Source organism: Spea bombifrons, chromosome 2, assembly GCF_027358695.1.
Source record: "Spea bombifrons isolate aSpeBom1 chromosome 2, aSpeBom1.2.pri, whole genome shotgun sequence".
Classification (NCBI taxonomy): Eukaryota; Metazoa; Chordata; class Amphibia; order Anura; family Pelobatidae; genus Spea; species Spea bombifrons.
In genome coordinates this window covers 8,785,129-8,807,870 of record NC_071088.1, presented here as the reverse complement: position 1 = coordinate 8,807,870, position 22,742 = coordinate 8,785,129, and the positions used below count along the sequence as shown (strand labels likewise).

At 43.4% G+C, this 22,742-nt stretch overlaps 1 protein-coding gene across 2 annotated transcripts in view; it reads left to right on the top strand.

The window, feature by feature from the left end:
- Positions 1-2: 2 nt before the first annotated feature.
- The window catches only part of ITSN1 (intersectin 1), a 45,988-nt gene continuing 23,248 nt past the window's right edge, over positions 3-22,742 (top strand). The window contains exons 1-17 of one of the 2 annotated variants that reach the window (XM_053456533.1): positions 3-192; positions 8,368-8,427; positions 9,164-9,256; positions 11,605-11,668; positions 12,920-13,080; positions 13,316-13,498; positions 14,672-14,765; positions 15,004-15,104; positions 16,268-16,331; positions 17,030-17,167; positions 17,749-17,861; positions 18,096-18,358; positions 18,755-18,904; positions 19,438-19,578; positions 20,821-20,908; positions 21,681-21,820; positions 22,199-22,395. In XM_053456533.1, coding sequence (XP_053312508.1) covers positions 8,400-8,427; positions 9,164-9,256; positions 11,605-11,668; positions 12,920-13,080; positions 13,316-13,498; positions 14,672-14,765; positions 15,004-15,104; positions 16,268-16,331; positions 17,030-17,167; positions 17,749-17,861; positions 18,096-18,358; positions 18,755-18,904; positions 19,438-19,578; positions 20,821-20,908; positions 21,681-21,820; positions 22,199-22,395 — 2,018 coding nt within the window. In that variant the 5' untranslated portion in view covers positions 3-192; positions 8,368-8,399. The remainder of the gene's footprint in view (positions 193-8,367; positions 8,428-9,163; positions 9,257-11,604; positions 11,669-12,919; positions 13,081-13,315; positions 13,499-14,671; positions 14,766-15,003; positions 15,105-16,267; positions 16,332-17,029; positions 17,168-17,748; positions 17,862-18,095; positions 18,359-18,754; positions 18,905-19,437; positions 19,579-20,820; positions 20,909-21,680; positions 21,821-22,198; positions 22,396-22,742) is intronic. The other variant, XM_053456532.1, reaches the window with a different exon arrangement.

Sequence of the window (22,742 nt, the reverse complement as noted above, 5' to 3'; positions counted from 1 at the left end):
GGTGTGTCGTCGTAGCTCTGTGGGAGGAGACGAGCCGCCACTGCTGCTGCACGGTGTGTGCTGCGGTCTATAGGGGTACCGAGTACCGACGTTGAGGGACACGGGTATGCCGTATTGTCACCGGGCTCCCTGAGAGGAGACCGTGGCCTGCACGAGCCCCTGCCAAACGAGAGATGTGGGGAGCGCTATGAGGTGAGGGGCCTTGCCGCTGGCTGTTGTGGGATGATGGAGGGGTGACCCTGAGGGCAAGGGCGGGATTCAATGGAACAGCTGCATCCAGAGGTGTAAGATCACTGGCGGCCCTCAGCATTCCTGCACTCGCAGCGCACCGGCCCCTGCCGGGGTGAAGCCTGCCTGGGGGAATGCGGGCAAATACTGGGGCAGATGGGACTAAAATGACTGCTCCACACTAAAGGAGGGGGGTGGAAAGAAGCGATCTGCCCACCTCTGTCACACCTTCATGCATACACACTACAGTCCCAATACACATATATAGAAAAGACGTGTGTATCCATCATGAGCATACGATATGATGTGTAATATATTTTCTGTTGAAAGATCTGTGATTAAGCTACCCACTGCCATCCACGTACGGTCTGTGGCACCGGTACTGAGCCCGTTTATACCGTATACGTCCAGCCTGGCGATGGCTCCCTGAACGTAAGCCACAGGAAAATGTATTTCTTGGCTCCCTGTCTAACGTGTGATAAATCGTTTCAGGTCTCTGCTTTAATCATGCAGTATACAGGGTTAGGTGGTCTCTCCATGCAGCAGAAGCCCCCCAGGGCTGGCCCTGCAGTCACTGCAACAGCCGGCTGTTTAGTCATCAATGAAAACCTGAGATTTCCAGCAGACCGGCTGATTCTCAGCATTTTATTTCTTTCTACTGTAAATGAATCTGTTTTCTAAAGCAAGTTGCTCAGACGCCATCGAACGCTACGTTGAGCCAGGGCCAAAGGGAAGAAACAACCAAAAATGTTTCTCTCTCTCTCAGTGATAAAGGGCCTGTATGTGTATATATGATTAGAATGTATACATGTTTACATGTGCTATGATATCCTAGGGTAATATGTCTTCCCATATAGACACGGCCACTTGTTTGTAGTAGTCTCTCCATTCACAAATTCCTCCCCGGTGTTTCCTTCAGTCCCAGGAAATGCTCCGGATGGCCTGAATGTTTGTTTTTTTTCCCCCCGCCCAATTAATTTTGCTTTAAGTCGCAGAAATGTCCCAAGGAGCCTATTCGTCACATAAGGATATAACGTGTGAAGGAGCGACGCTGGCGGCTGTGGTTCTCCCGTGGTTTCTGATAAGGGAATCGCGTGGACGGTCCGCTCGTGTTGCTCTACGTTATAGATCTAAATGTAATTACCAACAATTGAGAGAATTATCGCATCGCAGAAGGTCCCGGTTATCTGTTTGTGACTCGGTAGCGTTGCGTGTCGCTGTATAACTGTGTGCTCTGTGAACCCCACCCCCCCGGGTTCTGTATTGTGTCTGATGGATGAATGGGTTCTGTTATAAGGATTCCTCCCCGTTGTTTTTAAACACTTGATGATAAAGAAGTACAGACAAAAAACCTCACCCGCGTTTCTTTTCTGCACCGGGAGACTTTGTGCAGCGTTGAGATACTAAGACGGGTGAATAGAGGGGTCAAGAGCCAAATACCTCCCCAAATCCTACAGCTGCCCTCATAGCTCTCCATCTACTTTGTTTTCAGATTCTTTCTATAGATGTCGTATTTTTATGATAGAAATATGAATTTTAGCCAGAATCTGACGGCTGAGACCCATTTGGCCATCTAGTCTGCCTTTTTCTGCTGCAGTACAGACTCAATGATTAGATTCAGGAGCCCTATGCCTATCCATGTTTAAATACTTTATTAACCTCTACCACTTCTACCGGGGGTCTGTTCCGTTAATCCACCACCCTCTGAGTTGGTGAAACTTCCTTTCGTCAGCGGGAAGGCTTTTTGTTGTACAGATGCTGCTGTCTGAAAGTGTGTGAGATTTGTGGCACTTCTTATGTGTTTTCTGGCTTCTCAATGTGCCGAACGTTGTGTTGCCGTAACAGACCTGTCGGTATCTCGAGCCGCGAGTGTCCCAAATATAATTATTCATAATCAAGCCTACCGCCAAATAAACCATTTGTCTGATGGCATCGGATGGCAAAGATTGTTTATTACTTTCAACAGGTAAACTTTCTTAGGGTTTTTTTTCTTCTATCAAGAAACGACACAAAAGCAGATCCAAGAGTTTTTTTTCCTTTCGTTTTAACCCTTCGTGCCAAATGTAACATTAAAGGGGACCTCTCGTAAAATTTTTCTCATTGAGCACAAGCCCCGGCGCTGTATACAGTAATGTCTGTTGTTTACAAAGAAGTTGGTTTTATTGTTTTCTCCCAATAACCTCCGTTTACCTGCAGACCTGGAGGCGGCCATTGCTGTCAGTCATGTGATATTTTGGGGGACTTTCCCGGCTCAAACACCACACTGAGCTGATGCTTTATGGCAATGCTAATGAAGTCCGTTCCTCCATAGACTTTTCTTAGTGAGGGTGTCTGAGTCGGTGGTTAAGACTGAGCCATTCTATTGTTTACCACAGGCAGTATGATAAGGAGTTGGGGCTTATAACTCATCTTGTGTGCTGCCAGCTGATCTGCTAAAAACATAGTTCAAGGCTACCACGCATGCATCGGGAACCGTCATGTTACATGTGGTCCCCCCCCCCAGAAAAACAAATTATCTATCACCTCCAGCCAGGATACGGATGAGTTGTAGCTTCGGGTGTAGGAAGGTTGGGGTACTTGTATGTATTTTCTACGTCCCGTTCAGGTCGCCGGCCGGCTGGAGCGCAGCAGTGATAAGTAAAGCCTGAGTCAGGGGAAGTGTTCACACGTCTCCTCCAGGAAGAAACCGCTGATGAATGGGATTTGCGGAATCTCTCCACGCGTTCGCCACATGAATGTAAAGAGGCCGAGCCGCTGTCCTACACATTAAAGAGCACGTGGTGGCTGGAGCGTCCCTTTAACATCCTAGAAAGCTCGAGTTAACCGGGTGGTGCTGTTACCGAAGTGTCTGTAATAAATGATTGTATTCCGCATATTTTATGCAGCTTTTCGGGAATTCATCCCAAACTGTTCCAATTTCCTGTTTCCCTTAACAGATGCTGAAGCCCAATTTTCAAAGCTGTTAAATGCACAGCCGCACAGGGGGGGTTGGTTTCATGCCGGTGTAAACCGTTGGCATTTTAACGGCAATGCTTTTGTTTATCTTCGGTTACTCCGCGGTGTTGGCACGTCAGGTCATTTTTGTGTTCAGGTGTACATTCTGTTTGTCAGACTTTTTAACTGACTTGCAGATACTACGGTCTCATAATAATAATAATAATAATAAGGGAATCCGGAACGTTTTAAATTTCACCGTTTTTAACAATACATTATTAGGGACCAACTCCTGCAAGAGAGTTTCTTGTGAGAGGAACCGTAATGGCCTTGCAAGACTAAAGATTTGGAGGATGTTAAACTTTAATATTCCCGGGCGTCACAGAGTATTTTGTTTTTTGTTCATGAAATCGCTGAAGGACGTGCTAAATTTTTGTTAAATGACTGACTTGGTGACGCTACTGCATGTGTGGGTGTGCTGGATTAATCTTTCGCTGCGATCTGAACACTTGCTGAACATCTTGATGAAGGAAGGGCTGTTTGGCGAGATACCTTTTCTTTTGCAGGCTTTGTGTCAAAGGCATCCGAGAGGAACATCTTTCCAGACTAAAACCGCAATATCCTTACTTACTAAAAGTTACAGTATCAGGCAGACCTTTCCGGAGATATTATACGTATATAATTACGGTCCGCACGTAGTAAAATGAAACTGGATTTTAGGAGATCTTCTGTTGTATTCATACGTGACATGTTGTCTCGAGCGCTGGAACGTGTCGTGGGTGAGGTGAGCCTCTGCCTTAAGAGCAAAACAATAATCATAAAAAAAATACGCAAAGATCCTCCTCTCCTGATATTCTTGTCATGGTGCCTTGTAGGGAACGCGCTCCGCTATGTCATTTGCGGCCGAGTTATTTTTCTGTATTGGGGTAGAGAGGTTTTGAAAGCGGCTGCGTCCGGGCTTATCCTTTACGGGGTCAGTGACGGGGCTGTTTGTTAAATCCATGTGATGGCTACCCCCATTAAAGCAAATTAAATTGCTCCATCTCGCATACAGATGGAGGGATCCTGTAAAATCCCAACTCCTTGGCTTAAAGGTCAGACACCATGAGCTTTATACAGGACCGACTCAGGGCCAACCCGGTGAGCTTCTCCTGCAACAAGCTCGCTTTAGTTGACTTTATGAGACCAAACCTTCAGAGGCAAGAATAAGGTTTATTTGCTTAATGTATTGGGGAGTGTAATGAAAGTTTTGCCCCAGCAACGTCCCTTCCACGCTTCTAATGTCCCAGCTTGGTGTTGGAATAGGCAGTGTCCGGGGTACCAGCGGTGTCCATGCATGCGCTGTTAGATCCCTACTTTTAGTAGACATACAAAGCAGAATGTGAGACCCGTTTCCCCCAGAGAACCCGGACCTGCGTTTCACCTCCTCCTGGGTCTCGTCGGCGAGGTGCTGTTGGTGTTGCTGTAGGTGCTGTAAGCGAGGAGGTCCACGCCGGGACTGTTATCGCGCCATATAGTGTGACTATTAAGTACTAAGCGTGTGAATATAATGGTGTCCGAGCCGCTACAGAGAAGGTGGCGGGATCGTCGTTACCGCTGCCTGCCGGGGATGTTTATCGAGGGTTTAATGGAGGTGTGGGGCAGGTGGGCTGAAGGCAGAGGGGAGAGGGGGTTAGATGAATGGGGCAGGAATCCGTTTCGTCTGCCGCTTGTAAAGTGACTTGTTACTTCTGCGTTTGCTTGTTTTGGCTGACTGCACCCTAGGCGGGATCCGGCTTTTGTAGGTCACAGGCCACTGGGTAATCGGCACGTTTTCATTTTATTCCTTCCCCAAACGAGTTTAAGTTCTTTATCGGTAAATGTTTGTAAGCAGTTGGCCGCTAAAACTACATAGAAACTTCCTTCTGTTACATGTGAGCCGCGGGCCTCCTTGTTCTAACGCTTCTCGCTTCTCTTCCCGCCTGTCCTTATTATTCCAATATTTCTCTCTCGTCTCTTTACTCCGAGCCGTACGTATCGAGACCTCCAGTCTTTCCTGATGCATTTTATTTTGCAAACCGTGTACAGAGATTCTAAATGTTCAAAGCTTGATACCGTTTTAAAGGTTGAGATTCTTAATGAGATCAGTGTTTTTTGTTTGTTTTATTTTTTCCCCATATTCTGTGCCATTTCAGGCATTTTCACGTTGCTGCACTTCTAGTCTTTCCTCTCTGTGAATAACTTTTAGCTGTGATCTCCTCCGGGGATCGGCCACCGCGGCGTCCGTAGTCTGTCTGCCCCGGCTGGAAAGCCAAGTAAGTGATCGCCGGGAGTCTAGATCAGAAAAAACAACTTCACAAGGAGCCTAAACGTCCCGGCTGTACTTTTTATAAAAGATAAACGCAGAAATCGCTTTTGGGTGACTTTTTCTGAAAGTTCACATCCTCGGCCTTTGCTGACTGCGCCGTTTCAGACTCTTCCCTTTCCTGTTAACCCCGCGGAGGCTGCTTCTTGCACAATCCTTTCCAGTGAAAACCCTGCCTCATCAACCAGATGGGGCCGAATGGGTCTTATGTAGAATCAAATTCAATGCAAGTAAATACATGGTGCCTGTCCAGACTTCATTCATTCATTTGCTTCTGTGTCCTGCGAGAAAAGGTACTTTTTCTTCAATATAAACGACACGGTTTGGTAAATATATTAGAATTCCTCTGACTCCGGGCGTCGGATCACAAAAGATTCTTTTCAGGATGGGTGGGACGAGCTTCATGAAAGTATGGCTCGTCTAACCAAACTGCCCCCTCCTCTATACGTGAAACTGTTACCCAGAGCTGACACTTTGTATGACCCGTTCTCATTGGCGTGTAACATGTTCAGTAAACACAGAGGATTATCTGCGGGGCCTAAAAATAGAGCCGAGCGCGGCTTCCATCAGCTGTGTTAGTGCTGGATTATTCATGTACTTAATCAACATAATCGTATCGCTTTTATTTATATTTCGGAGCTTTTTGGCTCCGTGCGGATGTTGATTTCCATTTTCTTTCCCAAGTCACTTTTTTTATGTTTAGTTGGACGTTCTGCGCATCTCAATGAAAATATAGAAACATTACATGTGTTTTTCCTGCTGTAAAGACTCCGACTTGGTCTCGTCTTGGGCATGTTCAAATTCCCTCACTGTATTAACATCTGTCACTTCAGCCTTGACCATGTTCCACGTATCTACTACCCTCTTAGTAAAGTAAAAACCTGTTTATTTCAGCATAAGAAGCCAGTACTGGCTGGGAAAGTGTGAGTGCTTTCAATGTGTTTATTTTTTTTATAACCCAAACTAATCCCATAATGTGTCGTCCGTCTCGCCTGTTCTGCACCCGGAGAACATTCTGTTTCTTGACCGGCCGTTGGAATTGTTTAAGCGCAGTAAACACTTGTGACCCGGCGTTGGCTTCCCCGGCGAGCTTTGCGCACCCGTGTGTGAAATGTCTGGCCGCGCATGAAGTCAGCGGGGAGCGCCAGCTGTGTTTACTCTGCTGTCTTTGGGGCCGTGCGTTCTGGCGGAGACTCCTCTCCTGGGAAGCGTCGCCCGCTCTGGATTAAGGCAGAGGTTGGATATAACTAAATGGGTCTGATTTGGGTGGCAAAATAATCCTGCACTGTGCCCAGTGAGCGACCGCGTGAACCTGGCCGATGGTGGCTTCTTCTTAAAATGAACAGACGGAGAGATATACTCTGCTGAGATCTGCCGCGCTTTACAAGCGTGAGCCGCAGTTTAGACCCATGGTCATTGACATTAACGTTTGCAGAATTCCCGCTCCTGAGTGGGAGTGGAGATCTGTGTGTAGGAGCCGACCGTTGTACAGCGCTGCCGAATACGATGGAGCTATATAACGCAATAACCTGTCCTGAAGTTATCTGCCTTCTTTACCCCACCTTTACAGAGGCTGCCTGACCCCGTCCGCAATAGTGCCGGAGGTATTAATGCGGACCCTTTGCAAAGTTAAGACGCCCTTTTATCGTGGAATGCACACTAGGAGAGTTTTAGAAACTCAATGATTTATTAAAATAAGAAGAAATGGATCAGAAATCCAGCGCAGACAGGGTTAATGTTGTAAATTACTATTGTAGCTGGAAATGACTGGTTTTTAAAGGAATCTCTTCATAGATGTACAGAGTCCCTTTATCACTCCCATCACTCCTGTGCTCCAATGGCCCTTTATCACTCCCATCACTCCTGTGCTCCAATGGCCCTTTATCACTCCCATCACTCCTGTGCTCCAATGGCCCTTTATCACTCCCATCACTCCTGTGCTCCAATGGCCCTTTATCACTCCCATCACTCCTGTGTTCCAATGGCCCTTTATCACTCCCATCACTCCTGTGCTCCATGGCCCGCTGTGTTGGTTAATCTGTTAATGTCATTATTTTTAATACTTTGAGTTTCCCGTTGGAATGCATTATTTTGCTCTTGAACATGTTGTTTTTTGTCCTGCTTCTTTGCTGAATCTGATCTGAGGGGTGATAGCGAAGGAAGAACGACTATCCCTTCGGAATAGTATGGGCTAGCAGTCTGCCTCCTCCCGGCTCATGGACTCTGCTCTGGGCCGGTATACGCCGGGCTGTGTTTTCTGATGGCTGTTATGAAGCGGCCCGTATGTAATCTCTGTAATGTATAGAGCTTTGTCTTGGATCCTGTCCAAGCTTTCTGGCTCCAACATTTCAGGAAGGCAAACACCGACATAAATTGTTGGCTGCGCTTACTAATTGTATCCAAACGTTGACATACATAATCCTGTTTTGTAGTTTAAAGCGTTAGTTTTTGTTAAACAAAGGTAATCTGTGTGGATTTCACTAACTGCGCGGAGTCTTTGCTTTTCTGGAAAGATATCCAGCAAAGTTACCTTGGGGTATATTCACTAAATGGGGGGTTATGATTTAAACTCTCGTACTTCAGTATTCATTAAGGGGGCCACTATACATCATACAAGCCTTGGACCTCCATATTATTATTTTAATTCATTTTGTGTTTATATATATATATAATAATAATATATATAAATAAATGTGTGCAGCTATGCTTTGCTTGCATTGTTGCTGCTCAGTGAGAAAAAATATTGATTGGTTTTTTTTGATTACATTTTTTCTTGGTCTTATATTTTTGTTTTTGGTTAAAGCACCTTATTTGCTGCCAGCTGCTCCTCGACTGAATCTTTATTTTGTCTTTGGTTCCAGGCACCTGTGGGCAAGCTGAACGGGACGTGACCATGGCTCAGTTTGGGGCTCCTTTCGGGGGTAAGTGTGTGTTCTGGGAATGTTGCTTATGAAGCATCTGGGATTTTACAAACATACGCAGGGGGCTCTGCGTCATCACATTCGTACGTTAGTAGAAAAGCATACATAAAACTGTAAAGAAAAGTCTAGGTTCCAGGAAGTCATCCAGTATTCCCGACTCCACGTGCCTGGAAACATGTCGGGTTTAGGGTGGTGGGGGACCCCTTAATCTGTAACGATAAATGTTATTAAATACACATAGGACATTACTGCCCATTTAGACCTGGGGATGAATTCACAAAGTTTCAGGCTGCAGCAGCCTATCCGTTAAAGTTACGCTCGAGTGTCTCAGGGAGCCCCCTGCACAATGAACACCTATGAAAATACATGCATGCGTTCTTAAAGCTTGTAAAAGAAATGTACTTGGGGAGAAGCTGCAGCTTCCCACCAATTCTGCGATCAGACATGCTGAGACGCTGAATGGCTGCTTGAATGCATTCTCTCTGTTATCATAAGCAGTAAAGTTCTGCGGCCTCCCTTTAACTACCTGGGGTGAAGGGTCAGGCCTGCCTTTCATGGGGTATATGGCTAAGGCTGGCTCAGAGCCATGGGTGTTACCCCCAGTCTGTGGTTTCATAGATCCATGCGTTTGAAGTAACACTTCTGCTTATGAATGTTTCCATAGCTTGCCTACAATGTGATTCACGTGCCAAGCATTGTTGCAACTCATCTGTTTCTTTTGTTCTCTGTCTTTTAGGGAACTTGGACATCTGGGCCATAACTGTGGAGGAAAGAGCCAAACATGACCAGCAATTCCATGGACTCAAGCCCATGGCTGGGTTTATCACTGGTGAGGTTGGAAAGGGTTAAACAGAATGTTGAATTTAAATGTACAGTTCATAGCTCCCGTCATACAGATTCATTGAAGGAGAAGGTCTGAAATTAGGCTTTGCGTTCTATGTTCAATCCCATCTGAGTACAAAAATGAGGTTTTATTCCAGGCTCCTTTCACTTGTAAATGACTAAATAATGCAGTAACCCCAATTCTCTAGAAAAGCAAAATGTAAAACAAAACCATCTGACGAAGAGACCTCTGAGGTTCTGAAAGCTTATGTAATTTACGTAAATATTTTTCTATGTTGGACCAATAAAAGGTATCGTCTTAAACAGTTATGGACGTATCATGAAGTCCATGCTTTAGTAATAAATATATAAATACAATATTCTAAAAGTATTTTGTCCACATTTTTCCCGTGGCCATTGAACTTATGACCTTATTTTCTATAATATATAATCAAATCTATAAAAAAATATATTCAGATTCTTGCAACAGGATTTTTTTTCTATAATATATAGTAATCAAATCTATTTAAAAAAAAAAAAATTCTTGGTTATTCTAATTCTGTTTAGATTTTAAATATTTAAATATATATATTTTTTTTTTCCTGGCCTCCCCGACTGAGTCGCCTTCCGGAATCTTGAAAGGTTGCCAAAAATCATATCTCTTTAAAGCAGTTCCTTTATCTAAAAGCCCAATTAGCTGCGGACAGCTTATAAATGTCTGGCATGTAGTAACGTCTTTGGGTGTGCCAGGAATTGCAAAGCAGCGGCAGCTCTTTCCATCCTCGTATTAATCTGATTTGCCCCGTTAATCCTTCTCGGGATCCAATTAATGCTGGAAATGGAAGCCTGACTTCCGAACGCTGTTCCTTGTAAATAGTTCTTAATTTATTTACGAATCTATGCCAAACACATGCGTTTCGAATTTAATTAAACCTACCACTGACAATGTGTCACATTAATTAAGGATTGCCTTTCTGTGCTCTCTGCTACCAAGTAATATGAAAGTCCTAGAGGTTTGGAAGTAATTGGATTTTAAAGGCCCTGCACCATGGTTGGCATTTGAGCTTCTTGTGTCTGGTAAATAACAATGTAAACCGTTCCTGCATAGACGTTAGTAGGCTAATAAAAAAATGTATTCCATTAACTGCTGACATGACGTACCGTATTGGCTCGAATATAGGCCGCACCCTTAAAGTTTGGTGCTATTTTAAAGAAAAATATATTTTTAAAGAAAAAAATACATATTATTGTAATGGTAAAACAGAATTTTTATCTAATGAAGAGGCATACATGTATTTTAACACTTTTGGTATCTATTATACAGTTTGTCAGCATATGTTATACACGGACAGAAAACGGATTTTAAGGTCCCCCCCCCTTAATTCATAATGCACTTTACTTGTAGATATGCCCCTCTGCCCCCCTGATATGCTTTATGCCACTCTGCCCCCTCATATGCCACTCTGCTTCCTAGAAGTGCCACCCCCCCGACTTACGAATGCACCCCCAGACTCCCTGGTGTTTATCGGGGCAGACGGATGTCTGCGCGATGCACGTAGACAACCTCTGCTGCTGGCACTTCCGCCAGAGCTTCTATGGTGGAGCACCGGAAGGTTATGTCACGACGGTGCTCAACCATAGAAGCTACAGCGGAAGTGCTGACAGCGAAGGTTGTCTAAACCGGAGAAGAGGATCCAGATCTTTACCTGCAGCAGGGTTAAATAAAAAAGGATAAAAACATTCGCCTGGAACTGCATGTCCTGGGTGTCGGGCGACACAAACTGCGCATCCCTGCGCTAAACCCCGAATATAGACCGCACCCCCACTTTAAAAACCTAAAGTGTCTGGGGGGTGCGGCCTATATTCGGGCAAATACGGTAATTTACTGCCGATTTAATACATTTACCCGGTTATTGTCGGTTACAATATATGAAAGTCCAAATTTAAGTTTACGGATTGAGGGGACCTCTTTCTATATTAAAAGGAACAGTTACAAAAACACTTAATGTGTGTAATGCCTTTTTTAATTGTAATAAAAAAAAAATATATATATCTCTCTATCCTTTCGTGAAAAAGGCGATCAACCCTCGTGCTTATCTTGGTAACCTAAAGCACGCGATTAGTAGGCAGTCAGGAGAGACATGATGCTTTCCATGAAAAATTAAAAATGTATTTCAAGACATGGCTGCGTTGGCCAAGGTATGAACTTCGACTAAAGACGCCGTCTTTTCCTGGACAGATGGGTCGGTCTATTTGTCGTATGTTCTAATCCCAAGAGACTAGTGGTGGGCTTTTAAAAGACCCCCAAGTACAGATATGACTTTTATATCTTTGTCTCTTCCTTTTTATGTTCAGGAGACCAAGCTAGGAATTTCTTCCTTCAGTCCGGATTACAGCCACCCGTTCTCGCACAGATATGGTACGTATGGAACAAGGATGCGAAATAAAGGCTGATGCGCAAATTTTAGCGTCATGAACTCCCTCTCCTCTCCGCCCTCACCCCTACTCTGGGCAATGAAGCCCCAACTACTGCTTGCTCCTCACAACACTGACATTTCCAACCCTGGAACCTTAACTCCTCACATTCCCTCCGTCTAATGGTAACTTTCCCTCTATGTCAATGGTGCAATAATCTCTCCATCCCCTTAAGCTTGCTGCCTTGGTGTCATTCTTGACCTCTCGTTTACCATCTTTAAAACATTGTCGGCATCCGTCCCCTCCTAACACAAGATGCCGCTAAGAAATAAACAGATGTGGGAAATTCTGAACTTGATGGCCGCAGGTCTTTTTCCAGCCTATGTAACTGTAAAGGGGCCGCGCAGCTATCGTTAAAGTGCATGTGATGGCTGGGGTGTCCCTTTACACTTTCATTGTGTGTTTTGCAAATGCATGGAGGGATTTTGCAGATGAATGAATCCTACTCTGTTCTCTAGCTTATATATTGCCGTTTAGCGTGCTTAAGTGCTACAAACCCTGCCTAAGCTATAGATTGAATATCCGTCAAACTACATGCCCCGTAGCCATAAAGACTAACCTTACTAGCACTTGGCTTGCCAGCTGATGTGCTATATGGATCGTGCTAGAAAACTTCCCTCTTAGAGAAATTAAATATTGATGATATCCTTTCTTGTATCAGCCCCGGTGATCGGGTCCATCTGATGCTCGCCGTTTTAAGCGTGGATTTTTAGTATAAATGGAAGTCTGAACGACTGTCGAGTTGCAAGATTAAGCGGTGAAATCCCATTGTTTAGCTTTTTAATAGAACAGATAAAAAAGTTTAATGTATAGATTGTCATGAAAAATGGATGGGTGTAATTTAAAAGAAATGTTGTTTTCATCTGCTTTTACTGGTTTCTTTAATACACTGTTTTGGCTTAAATGTCAAGGTCTAAATTGTCAGCTCACAAGGCAAGGGACTTTCTTACCTTTTTGTTGCTTTAAATCCAAATTAAGTGATACACTACTTAACTCCCTTTTTCCTATTATGCAGCGCCGTGGAATATGATGGCACTATATAAATCAATAAAAAGCAGCAGCCCGTTTTACCTGATATCTAAAACTCAAAGCTGCCTCTTGTATGGAATGATTTCTATGTAAAGACGTGCTCCGCAGGCGTGCCCGGCCGTTACTGGCTCTGTGTGGTTTCTGATTGGTTTTCGTTGTTTTTTAGGGCTCTGGCTGACATGAACAATGACGGCCGAATGGACCAGCTGGAGTTCTCCATAGCCATGAAACTCATTAAGCTAAAGCTCCAAGGTTACCCCCTGCCCTCCGTCCTGCCCTCACTCATGCTGAAGCCGCCGCTTTCTGTGCCTGCGCCGGCATCGTTCGGTTAGTACGATTTCCTCACTATAACGTGTGTATGCGGTAAACTCGGGCAGTTAAATGTCTCTTGCTGTGCGTCAATGATGTTTTTTTCCTTTCTTTTTTTTGTAGTTTTTAAAACCTTTCATATATATATATATATATCTCCAACACCTAACATTGCAGCTGATACTTTTCTCTCCTCTTGCAGACTTAGTTTCTCTGGTTCTATACGCCACACTTTTATTTTTGTGTTTTCCAGGTATGAGTGGAATGGCTGCCATGCCTCCCATTGCCGCCGTAGCTCCTGTGCCATTGCCAACCATTCCGGTAGTAGGAATGTCTCCTCCTATAGTGCCCCCTGTCGTCCCCGCCGGTGCTGTGCCACCCTTGGCTAACGGAGCCCCTGCCGTAATACAGCCTCTCCCTGCTTTTGCTCACTCTGGTACGCTGCTTGATCTTAATGGCAAACTCTGCTTTCTTACTGAGTGGCGCCAATCAATGTCTAGGGTTTGACTTTCGCCGGGGATACTGTATAGAGCACCTACGCTACCTACGTTTAAGTCATTGAGGCCACAACAGTCTCTTCGAATTTTCCTTGTCACTTTGTTTTGTGACTTCTCTAGTACATTCTGCAGGCAACAAGATTTCTGCTTTCCTTAAAATATGCGTTAAAAATTTCTGCAATTTTTTGGTACCCTTTCAGTGTGTGTAGAATCAGTGTTTGTATGTACATACGTACAAATATATCACACATTATTGTGGAGACCCAATTTTGAGGTCCTAGCTGTGTATGAATTAGTTTTATATTTCTACATACTCGCATGGGACCCGGTCTAGATAAGACTCCCCCAGAGATGCTCGTCTTGCACTTTGCAAGCTGCACATTAGGTCTCCACAGAGATCTTGCTGCTGAAGTTATGGATGTGTAGAAATAAGTGGAGAAAAGGTTCATACCCAGCTGAGTGTATAGTTCTAAATTTTATTGTTCTAGTTAAATTGGGTGGATTCACTTAAACGGTTACCTGACGGCAACACGGTGGGACATCTTGACTCTAATATTACATTAAGACTCAATGAACGTCCCCTATAGAAAGGGCTGAGCTGGCCGTACATACTTCGGCGATGCTGACCTTCTGAATGAAGTGCGGCCTCTTGTCTTTACTTGTTATGGGGAAGCCGCTTTGGTTGGCGAGTATTGTAAGTTACTACATTTAGGCAACTGTCCCTGTGGCCACCTCTATAACCTTAGAACTCGCCACGGACTTGCAAAAGAAATATTCCAAGGGTGAACCCACTGTGTTTATAATACTTTCTAACTTGCGACATCATAAGCGCTGTAAATATTGTGACAGAACATAAACATATTGTTTTATTAATGACATGCCAGCCGTCTGTTCATTTTCCGTGCCAGGCTTGTTTCAGGTACAATATGACGGCTGATGTTTTGCCAACAACATAAAACTGAGCACCTGAGATCTGGAGATATTCACTAAGTGCCTTGTGAGCTCCAGTTTACTCTTTGTGGCTTATGTTGCCAGTACACAGCCTCACCTGTAATAAAATGTGTCTAAACCACCCTAAAATGAATGTTAACTTGGTTAATTTATGTTTGCAGCCACTTTGCCAAAGAGTTCATCGTTTGGCCGGTCAGGCGCTGGGTCACAGATGAACACCAAGCTACAGAAAGCCCAGTCTTTTGATGTTGCCATGTAAGTGGGATATGGACTTTCTGTCGAATTATCTGAATTTCAGGTTATGGCTTTTTGCAAACAGGATAAAAATAAGCTTATTAACCTCCCTGTATTTAACTTGCACGCTGCTGCGATATATGTTATGTGCACATCCATTTATTCCAAAATGGGAATGCAAAAATTGTAATTTTAGAGCCTTTGCTTTGTGAGATATATATATATTATTTAAATCTTTTTTTTTTCTTTTACCCTACAGCCCTCCGCCATTGCAAGAATGGGCTGTGCCACAGTCATCAAGACTTAAGTACAGACAACTATTCAACAGCCACGACAAAACCATGAGCGGCCACTTAACAGGTAAAACTCACACAATAACGTTACTGCAATGAAAACCGATACAGCCATAATCGACCAAGCAGAGCCTTACGCCAGTAAATGGAAACCACGCCAACGGAAAAATCCAGCCGAATTTATTCTTTTCACTGGGTAACTGAAATAATAGACCCGGGAGGAGCAGATCTGGATCTCAATAAAACATTTAATGCATAAATACATTTTAGCCTTTGGGTGTGGATAGTAAAGTAATTGAAAGAATAAGGAAGTGGTTGAATTATAGGAGGCAGAAGGTCGTAGTTAATGGGGGTATATTCAGAGGAAGGTCTTGTTATTAGTGGGGTACCTCGGATCAGTATTTTAATATTTTTATCAGTGATGTTACAGAACGTCTTAATGGTAAACGATATCTTTTTGCAGATGACACAAAAGTCTGCAGCCGGGTAGACAAGCCGAATGGCAAATAACAAGTAAATTAGAAGAACAATGCAAATAATGCACTTGGGGCATAAAATCCCAAGGCAGAATATAGCATCGGGGGCTCTGTGCTGTCAGTGACAACAGAAGACATGATTTTAGGAGTAATTATTCCTGAGGGCTTAAAAGCTAAGCAGGCAAAGCAATAAAGTGTTACAGAAAGCAAGACGGGTGCTGGTTTTATAGCGAGAGGCATTAGTAGCAGGAAGAGGTAGCTGGTTCTGCCACTTTGGGTCATCTAATGCATCTGTGGGGGGGGGGGTAGTGTAGGCACCTGCCTGTATATGATAGTTTTTGTTAATTGTTTTGGGGGACAAAAATCCCATTATTGGCAAACAGGCTCTTCTGAGTTCAGAAGCCCAGAGAAGGTGCAGAATTTTACAAGGTTTACAAAATAAATCAAAGTTTTATTTATTGCACCAGGGTCACACTTGAATAAAGTCTTTTTAGCTAGTGCAGAACTGGTGCAATAACCATTAGATTTTTATGCTTTTTTTGCCAAACGTCATATTCCGCAAGTAGCTGTTTAATTCTTTTTACATATTCCATTGCCTAAAATAAAATCACGGGTAATGCATTTGGGTTTAAGGACTAGGCAAATAAATGTGTTTTTGATCGTATTCTGCATTACATTTTTTCGTACAGACGCAAGTGTCTGTACACAAGAGGGGATTTTTGTCAGATTTATCAAATATGTTTGTCTGCTTCAGGACCTCAAGCAAGAACAATCCTTATGCAGTCAAGTTTACCACAAGCCCAGCTAGCTACGATATGGTATGTGTATTATAATTAAAAGAAATAAAAACAGAACTATATGTTATCATAGCCATTTTAATGCATATGATAGCTGTGCGTCCCCTTTACATTTCACTTCCAGCCCCTTGTGAATCGGCGCATCCCTTGCTTACCATTGCTTACGCGCTATTCTCTGCCCCAGTGATTGTCTGCCTCCCTGCTGCTTGGCTTGCAGTAGATTCAGCCGAATCCGGCCCGCATGCAATATATGTGCTGCTAGGCAGTTCCATCCCCGGCTGTTGCAAGAGTTCCAAGGGCTTCAACGAGACACCTACCCCCATCCCAAGCGCATGCACAGAAAGAGCTCTCCCATTCATCTTAAACATGACAATGGAGGCAGCTCTGGGGCGCTGCAGCTTCTCTTAAATGTAATAGTTGTGTATAATTTTCGATGGCTTAGGAATGTATATTTAAAAAAAAAAACCCTCAAAGCGTTCTTCATTGGCGGAGTTGTATAGAAGAATCATCCGTACGCTTTTGCAGACAAATAAAGTAAACTGCATTTGCATTAAAAGCTGTCCCTGTGGATATCTTTCCCAAATGGTTTATAATAATATGGCACCTCATGTAGTATTTATAGTAATATCATATCATTTATCATGCCCCCCCCGTCTGTTCTGTAACTGCACACATACACGATCCATGTCCTTTACACCTTTGTAACCTTTCAATTTTAGGAACCTTTCTGACATTGATCAAGATGGAAAACTAACAGCCGAAGAGTTCATCCTGGCGATGCATTTAATAGATGTGGCGATGTCTGGCCAGCCCTTGCCACCCGTCCTTCCTCCTGACTATATCCCTCCATCTTTTAGGTGGGTATGTTTAGTGCTGAGTGAAATGGCTTCTGCATCAGAGCTACTTCATTTAAATGGCTATACACCCTCAGAATGGCCATAAAAATGTGCGTTCTTATGTCACACACCATTTAATATCCATTCTGTGGCTGAGAACCGGAAAGTGGAAGCGGGCAAGCTGATTTCCCTGAATGCCACGTAATAAAGCTCCGTGTGCCATTTTGACACAATGGCAATAAGCAGTTTGAAAAAAAAAAAAACATTTTCTAAGTGTGTTAATCTAAATATATAAATATAACCTTCCCTTTTAAATTGGGCCTAAAGGGATACGTTCTGTTATGTATTTGAGATAAACGTATGTAGGTTGTTCAAAAGCTCAGCGCCAACCGTGTAAAATAAAATCGTTCACAAAGGAAAGTGCTTGTGGCGCCCAGTTTCAAAAATATAAACTGAAAATCTTTAAAAGGAAAAATTAATGAATCACATCGATATATATATAATATAAAATATAATAACTATCATTGCCATAACTCGTTCAGCTGCTACCTGAAAGTTTTTAAAACTGCAAGCTAAACGTCTCCATCCTTTCACCGTTACAGACGAGTTCGCTCTGGCAGCGGATTGTCCTTAATGAGCTCGGTGTCTGTTGATCAGCGGGTCCCCGAAGAGCCGGCAGAAGAGGAGCCTCAGCAGACAGACAAAAAGTTGCCAGGTAGGAGTCCTACGTAATACGTTATTGTTTAGTGGAATGAAAGCTGGCTGTAAGTGCGCTGACTTCCACAACTCATATCCGCTTCTGTTTGAATAGATGTCCCTTGTGTGTGTAAATTGTGACAACCTTTACCATGCTGTCACCAGCCTTTCTTTCCTTTTTTGTTTTGTTTTGTTGAAGTAGTTTGGATAATAAGGAGGATAATTGTGTTTCTTGGTCTGTATTGCCTCGCAGTGACCTTCGAAGACAAGAAACGAGAAAACTTTGAGCGCGGGAACCTCGAGTTGGAAAAGAGACGTCAGGCTCTGCTGGAGCAGCAGCGGAAAGAACAGGAACGCCTGGCCCAGCTGGAAAGAGCGGAGCAGGAGAGAAAGGAGCGCGAGAGACAGGAACACGAACGCAAGCGGCAGCAGGAGCTGGAGAGACAGCTGGAGAAACAGCGAGAGTTAGAACGCCAGCGAGAAGAGGAGCGCAGGAAAGAAATAGAGAGGAGAGAGGTGATCACTTCTAGGTGGATGGGACGAGCCGTTGATGAAAATGGTTTAGTAATCATTCAGATGTGTCTCAAAGTACCAGTTTCTGTCCATTTAAAGGGCCGTGCGCTGTGAATAGTTGTGTTTGCAGACCAAATACCTATGCTTGTGTGATCAGAATCCATGGATGCAAAAAGCTATAAGAATGAATTCTGCATCCTAGGCTGTGCATTGAAAGGAGACAGCAAATGGAATGTATTCCTTCTATTGATCCATACATTTGTGACATGCGTAGCTTGATAAAACAAGAAATCCTCTTGCACTTTATGATTTGGTAGATACAGGTTGACACCGTAGAGTCTTTATATCAAGGGCCTTCATATTTTGTATCCTTTGTTTTTATCATATGCTCATCTATAGGCTGCAAAGAGGGAGCTGGAACGCCAGAGACAGCTGGAATGGGAGAGGAACCGGAGGCAGGAACTCCTGAATCAACGGAACAAAGAACAGGAGGACATCGTTGTGCTGAAAGCAAAGAAAAAGACGCTGGAATTTGAGCTTGAGGCTTTAGTGAGTCCAACTGTGCTAGTAAAATGAATGATCTTGTTCCTGCTGTCATATTGTTCTTTTAAAGGGAAACTGTCACATTTCATATTTAGTCCATATCTTAAGGAGTAACATACAGCTATAAACGTCTCTAGTGGTTGGGGCTCGGTAGCGATCTGCTAAACCCATAGAGTCAAAGTCACGACTTCCAAGCTATTCAGATGGTATTATTGCAAAACTGTCTGCTGTGTTCTCGTGGGAAACGGTGGTAAATATGCATGAAATTCCCTGCCTATGCCATGGGTGGGTGTCAGGGTTGGAAAATAAGGAACAATATTTTATAGCATGTGTTCTCTGTAACGGTATAATGTGTTATTTGGGACAGTACAGAAAAATATGGCGAGTCTGATCGCCCTAAACACAGTATATTAAATAAAAATGACAAGTGATGATGGGGGGTGTTCCATTTAATTATGGTTTGCATTTAGATGTTTTAGTTCTCTTTTAAATGTTATCCGTCTGACATTCTCCCCTTTTAAATGTGCTATCTCCCTAAGAATGATAAAAAGCATCAGTTAGAAGGAAAACTACAAGATATTCGCTGTCGTCTCACTACACAACGGCATGAAATTGAAAGCACTAATAAGTCGAGGGAGCTGCGGATAGCAGAGATCACGCACCTACAGCAACAGCTACAGGTAAGCGGTGTACGGCTTCGTTTAGTGCGCGTTAAGTAGGATCATTTAGTACGTTTATGTAAGACGGGATATTGTTATAATTAGGCGAAAACTCTATTCTCAGCGGTTCACATTAGCAGGCTACTTCCATTCAGCAGTGTTTTGATCTCGGCTCCTATATCCTGCATTCTTTATTTATTTTTTTGCCAAAGATGTTATGCAGTTTAATTGCCTGACTGCTTGTTACTAAAGAACAAACACCCCCCCCCCCCCCCGTTTTAAAAGGATTCAGGCTATTGATATATCTCTACCTGCTGTAAAAAAAATAAACAAATAAACAAACGGTCAACAGTATACTGATATATACTCTGATTAAATCACCCTTCTTGTCATCATGGGGTTGTGGCAAGAAAAAAGGGGTGAGTTTGTTTAAAACGCTTGTATGCTAACACACCTATATATTGATACGCTGTACATTAACATAATTTAATATTTTAAGGTACATTCTCACATTCATGCACACAAATTCATGCACACACATTCATTCATGCACACACACAAACAGTTCGCGTAGTAATTGTGCACCCCGTTGTTTGCTTGCCCCATCAGTCTATTGTTCAGCACGCAGTAGAGAATAACCCTTTTAAACGCCAATAGAATGCAACAATGTGTTCTGCCTGAGTCATTCGCTTGGCACGCCGGACCGAGCAGACCAAGCTGGATGAAGTCATCCCTTTTCATCGAAAGCTTACCGTAACCAGAACAGAGGCTTCTTTTCTGCTGCTACTTTTGGCACAGCCCTTTAATGTAGTCCTTTGTTTGGGTTTGATGTATGCGTGTCAGGGGGTAGCTGGTAGGGAGTGCATTAGTCCTCCTGGGCTGCTTGAATTGGTTTTGGGCCGCCGACTCAATACTGTCATGTAACCTCTCGAGTATGTTTGCTTGTGTGTATAATATATATACATTTGCGATTACAGCAAATAAGAACCATTGGCCCGGTTTGTCTGCCTGTCCGTCCCGATGTAAGGCACAAGCCTTAATCAGTTCTTGGTCTTATCTAAGATTTAGGATAGCTGTATCTTATCCCATTACTGCATTAACCTCTACCATTTCTGCTGAGAGGCCATTCTGCTTATGTTCATTGTTCTGGCTGGAGGTAAATCACAGCTCTTGTTTTACCGCTTTTTATTAGAGAACATAATGCTGCATTTAGTTAATGTCGTCATGTTTTAAAGACCATATCGATCTTTTTTGTTTCTTCAGGAGTCCCAACAGCTTCTTGGAAAACTGATTCCCGAAAAACAGTCTCTTAAGGACCAGCTGAAGCAGGTGCAACAAAATAGTTTACACAGTAAGTTCATCCTCGGCTTGTGCTTGAAATCTCCCTGTGGTCGCGGACATATTTTAAGAGGACAATGATTAAACGCTGCTTTTTAGACCAGTATTTTGGCCTAATAAAGCCCTTTGTGACTAGGAGTTTATCATACCCTAAGCACCAGACCCGTTCCAATGGAATTAAACCATCACTCCCTTTTAGTGTATCCACGCGAATGATATTTCTTTTGGATACATAGGGTTATTACGTCTTCGGATTTGCAGCCTAAACAAGGCCAGTAAGATGATGAAAAAGGAGAAAAAAAAAAAAAAAAGGAAAGGCCGTTACTGGGATTTATTTGTTTCGCCGGAAAATATACTGTATTGGCCCAGTTATAGGCCCCATAATTTAAATCTTTAAAGTGGGGATGCGGCCTATAATCGGGGTTTAGCATTTTTACCGTCTCCAGGGTGTCTGGAAGACCGGATCAGAAGACTGCAGAGCGGTTTCGGTAGCGGGATCCGGCGAAAATGCGGCCCCCCCGGCAACGCAAGCAAAAACTTAAGTTCCGCCCTGATTCTCAACGTTGATGTGGATGAGGCAGACTGGCGCAGGAAGCGGAGGTCACGTCTGCCGCATCTACATCAACGTTGCGAAACTAAAGTTTAGGTTAGGAGGGTGGGATCCTCCCTACCATACATTAAATCTAAAAAAATATATATATTTTTTCTTTTAAATTGCACCAAACTATAAGGCTGCAGCCTACAATCGTGTTTCTTATTAATATCTGGATACTGTTTCTTTCTAGGAGATTCGCTTCTTGCACTAAGACGAGCACTAGAAGCCAAGGAAATCGGTCGTCAGCAGCTTAGAGAACAGCTAGATGACGTGGAGAAAGAAACCAGAGCCAAACTTCAAGAGATTGATGTCTTTAATAACCAGCTAAAGGTATTGCGTGTGTTGCCAGGACGCCTTTTCTTTCTTTCTTTTATTCTGCAAAGTTTATTTACTCTCATTTCTGTATTGAATTCGGTGTTCCCTGTGCTGTATGCTTTCTGTCTTGCAAGGCAATTAGAGGGATTATTGCAAAAAATACATTGCACTCTATCCAGTGCAAGCTGCAGTTTCTTTTTTAGGATTCGCTTTGTTGGCCCGTGAATAGCTTTAGAGGTTGCTTATTTTTACCTAAAATAAATTATTCATGTTCAAATTAGTGGCTGGAAGAAATAATCGGCGTTGCTTGTGTTTGACGATGGCCCAGGCTTTTAGAAGATGGTGGTAAATGAAACGCCTGCCTTTTAATAGCTTTTTAATGCTTTTGTTCAGGAGCTCCGAGAACAGCACAATAAACAGCAGCTGGAGAAGCAAAAAGACCTGGAGGCCGAGAGGCTGAAGCTGAGGGAGCAGGAGAGGAAGATCATTGAACTGGAGAAGCAAAAGGACCTGGAAGCCGAGAGGCTGAAGCTGAGGGAGCAGGAGAGGAAGATCATTGAACTGGAGAAGCAAAAGGAGGAAGCTCAAAGGTATCTACTGTCTGTGCTTTCTAGATTTTGTGTATTACATTAAACGTACGCTTCAGTGCCACATGCAGCCCTGCTATCTAGTGTATGTTAAAGTAATTTGTAAGAATGCATTCTTTAGCTGGAGAAAAAAAAAAAGCACTTAACTTTAGGAGAAGCTGCAGCTCTGAAGCTGCAGTGCATTGCCCCATACATTGTCTAATTTTTGCATCGGTTTGGGGGCTTGAAACCCATGGGTTTGTTTTCTGCGTGTGTGTGCAGGGGTCTTATTAGAGTAGCAAACTGTTCTTTACTGATCTTTGAGGGTAATATTATGTTCTGTGGCACAGAAGTGGAGAGCGTGGGAATGT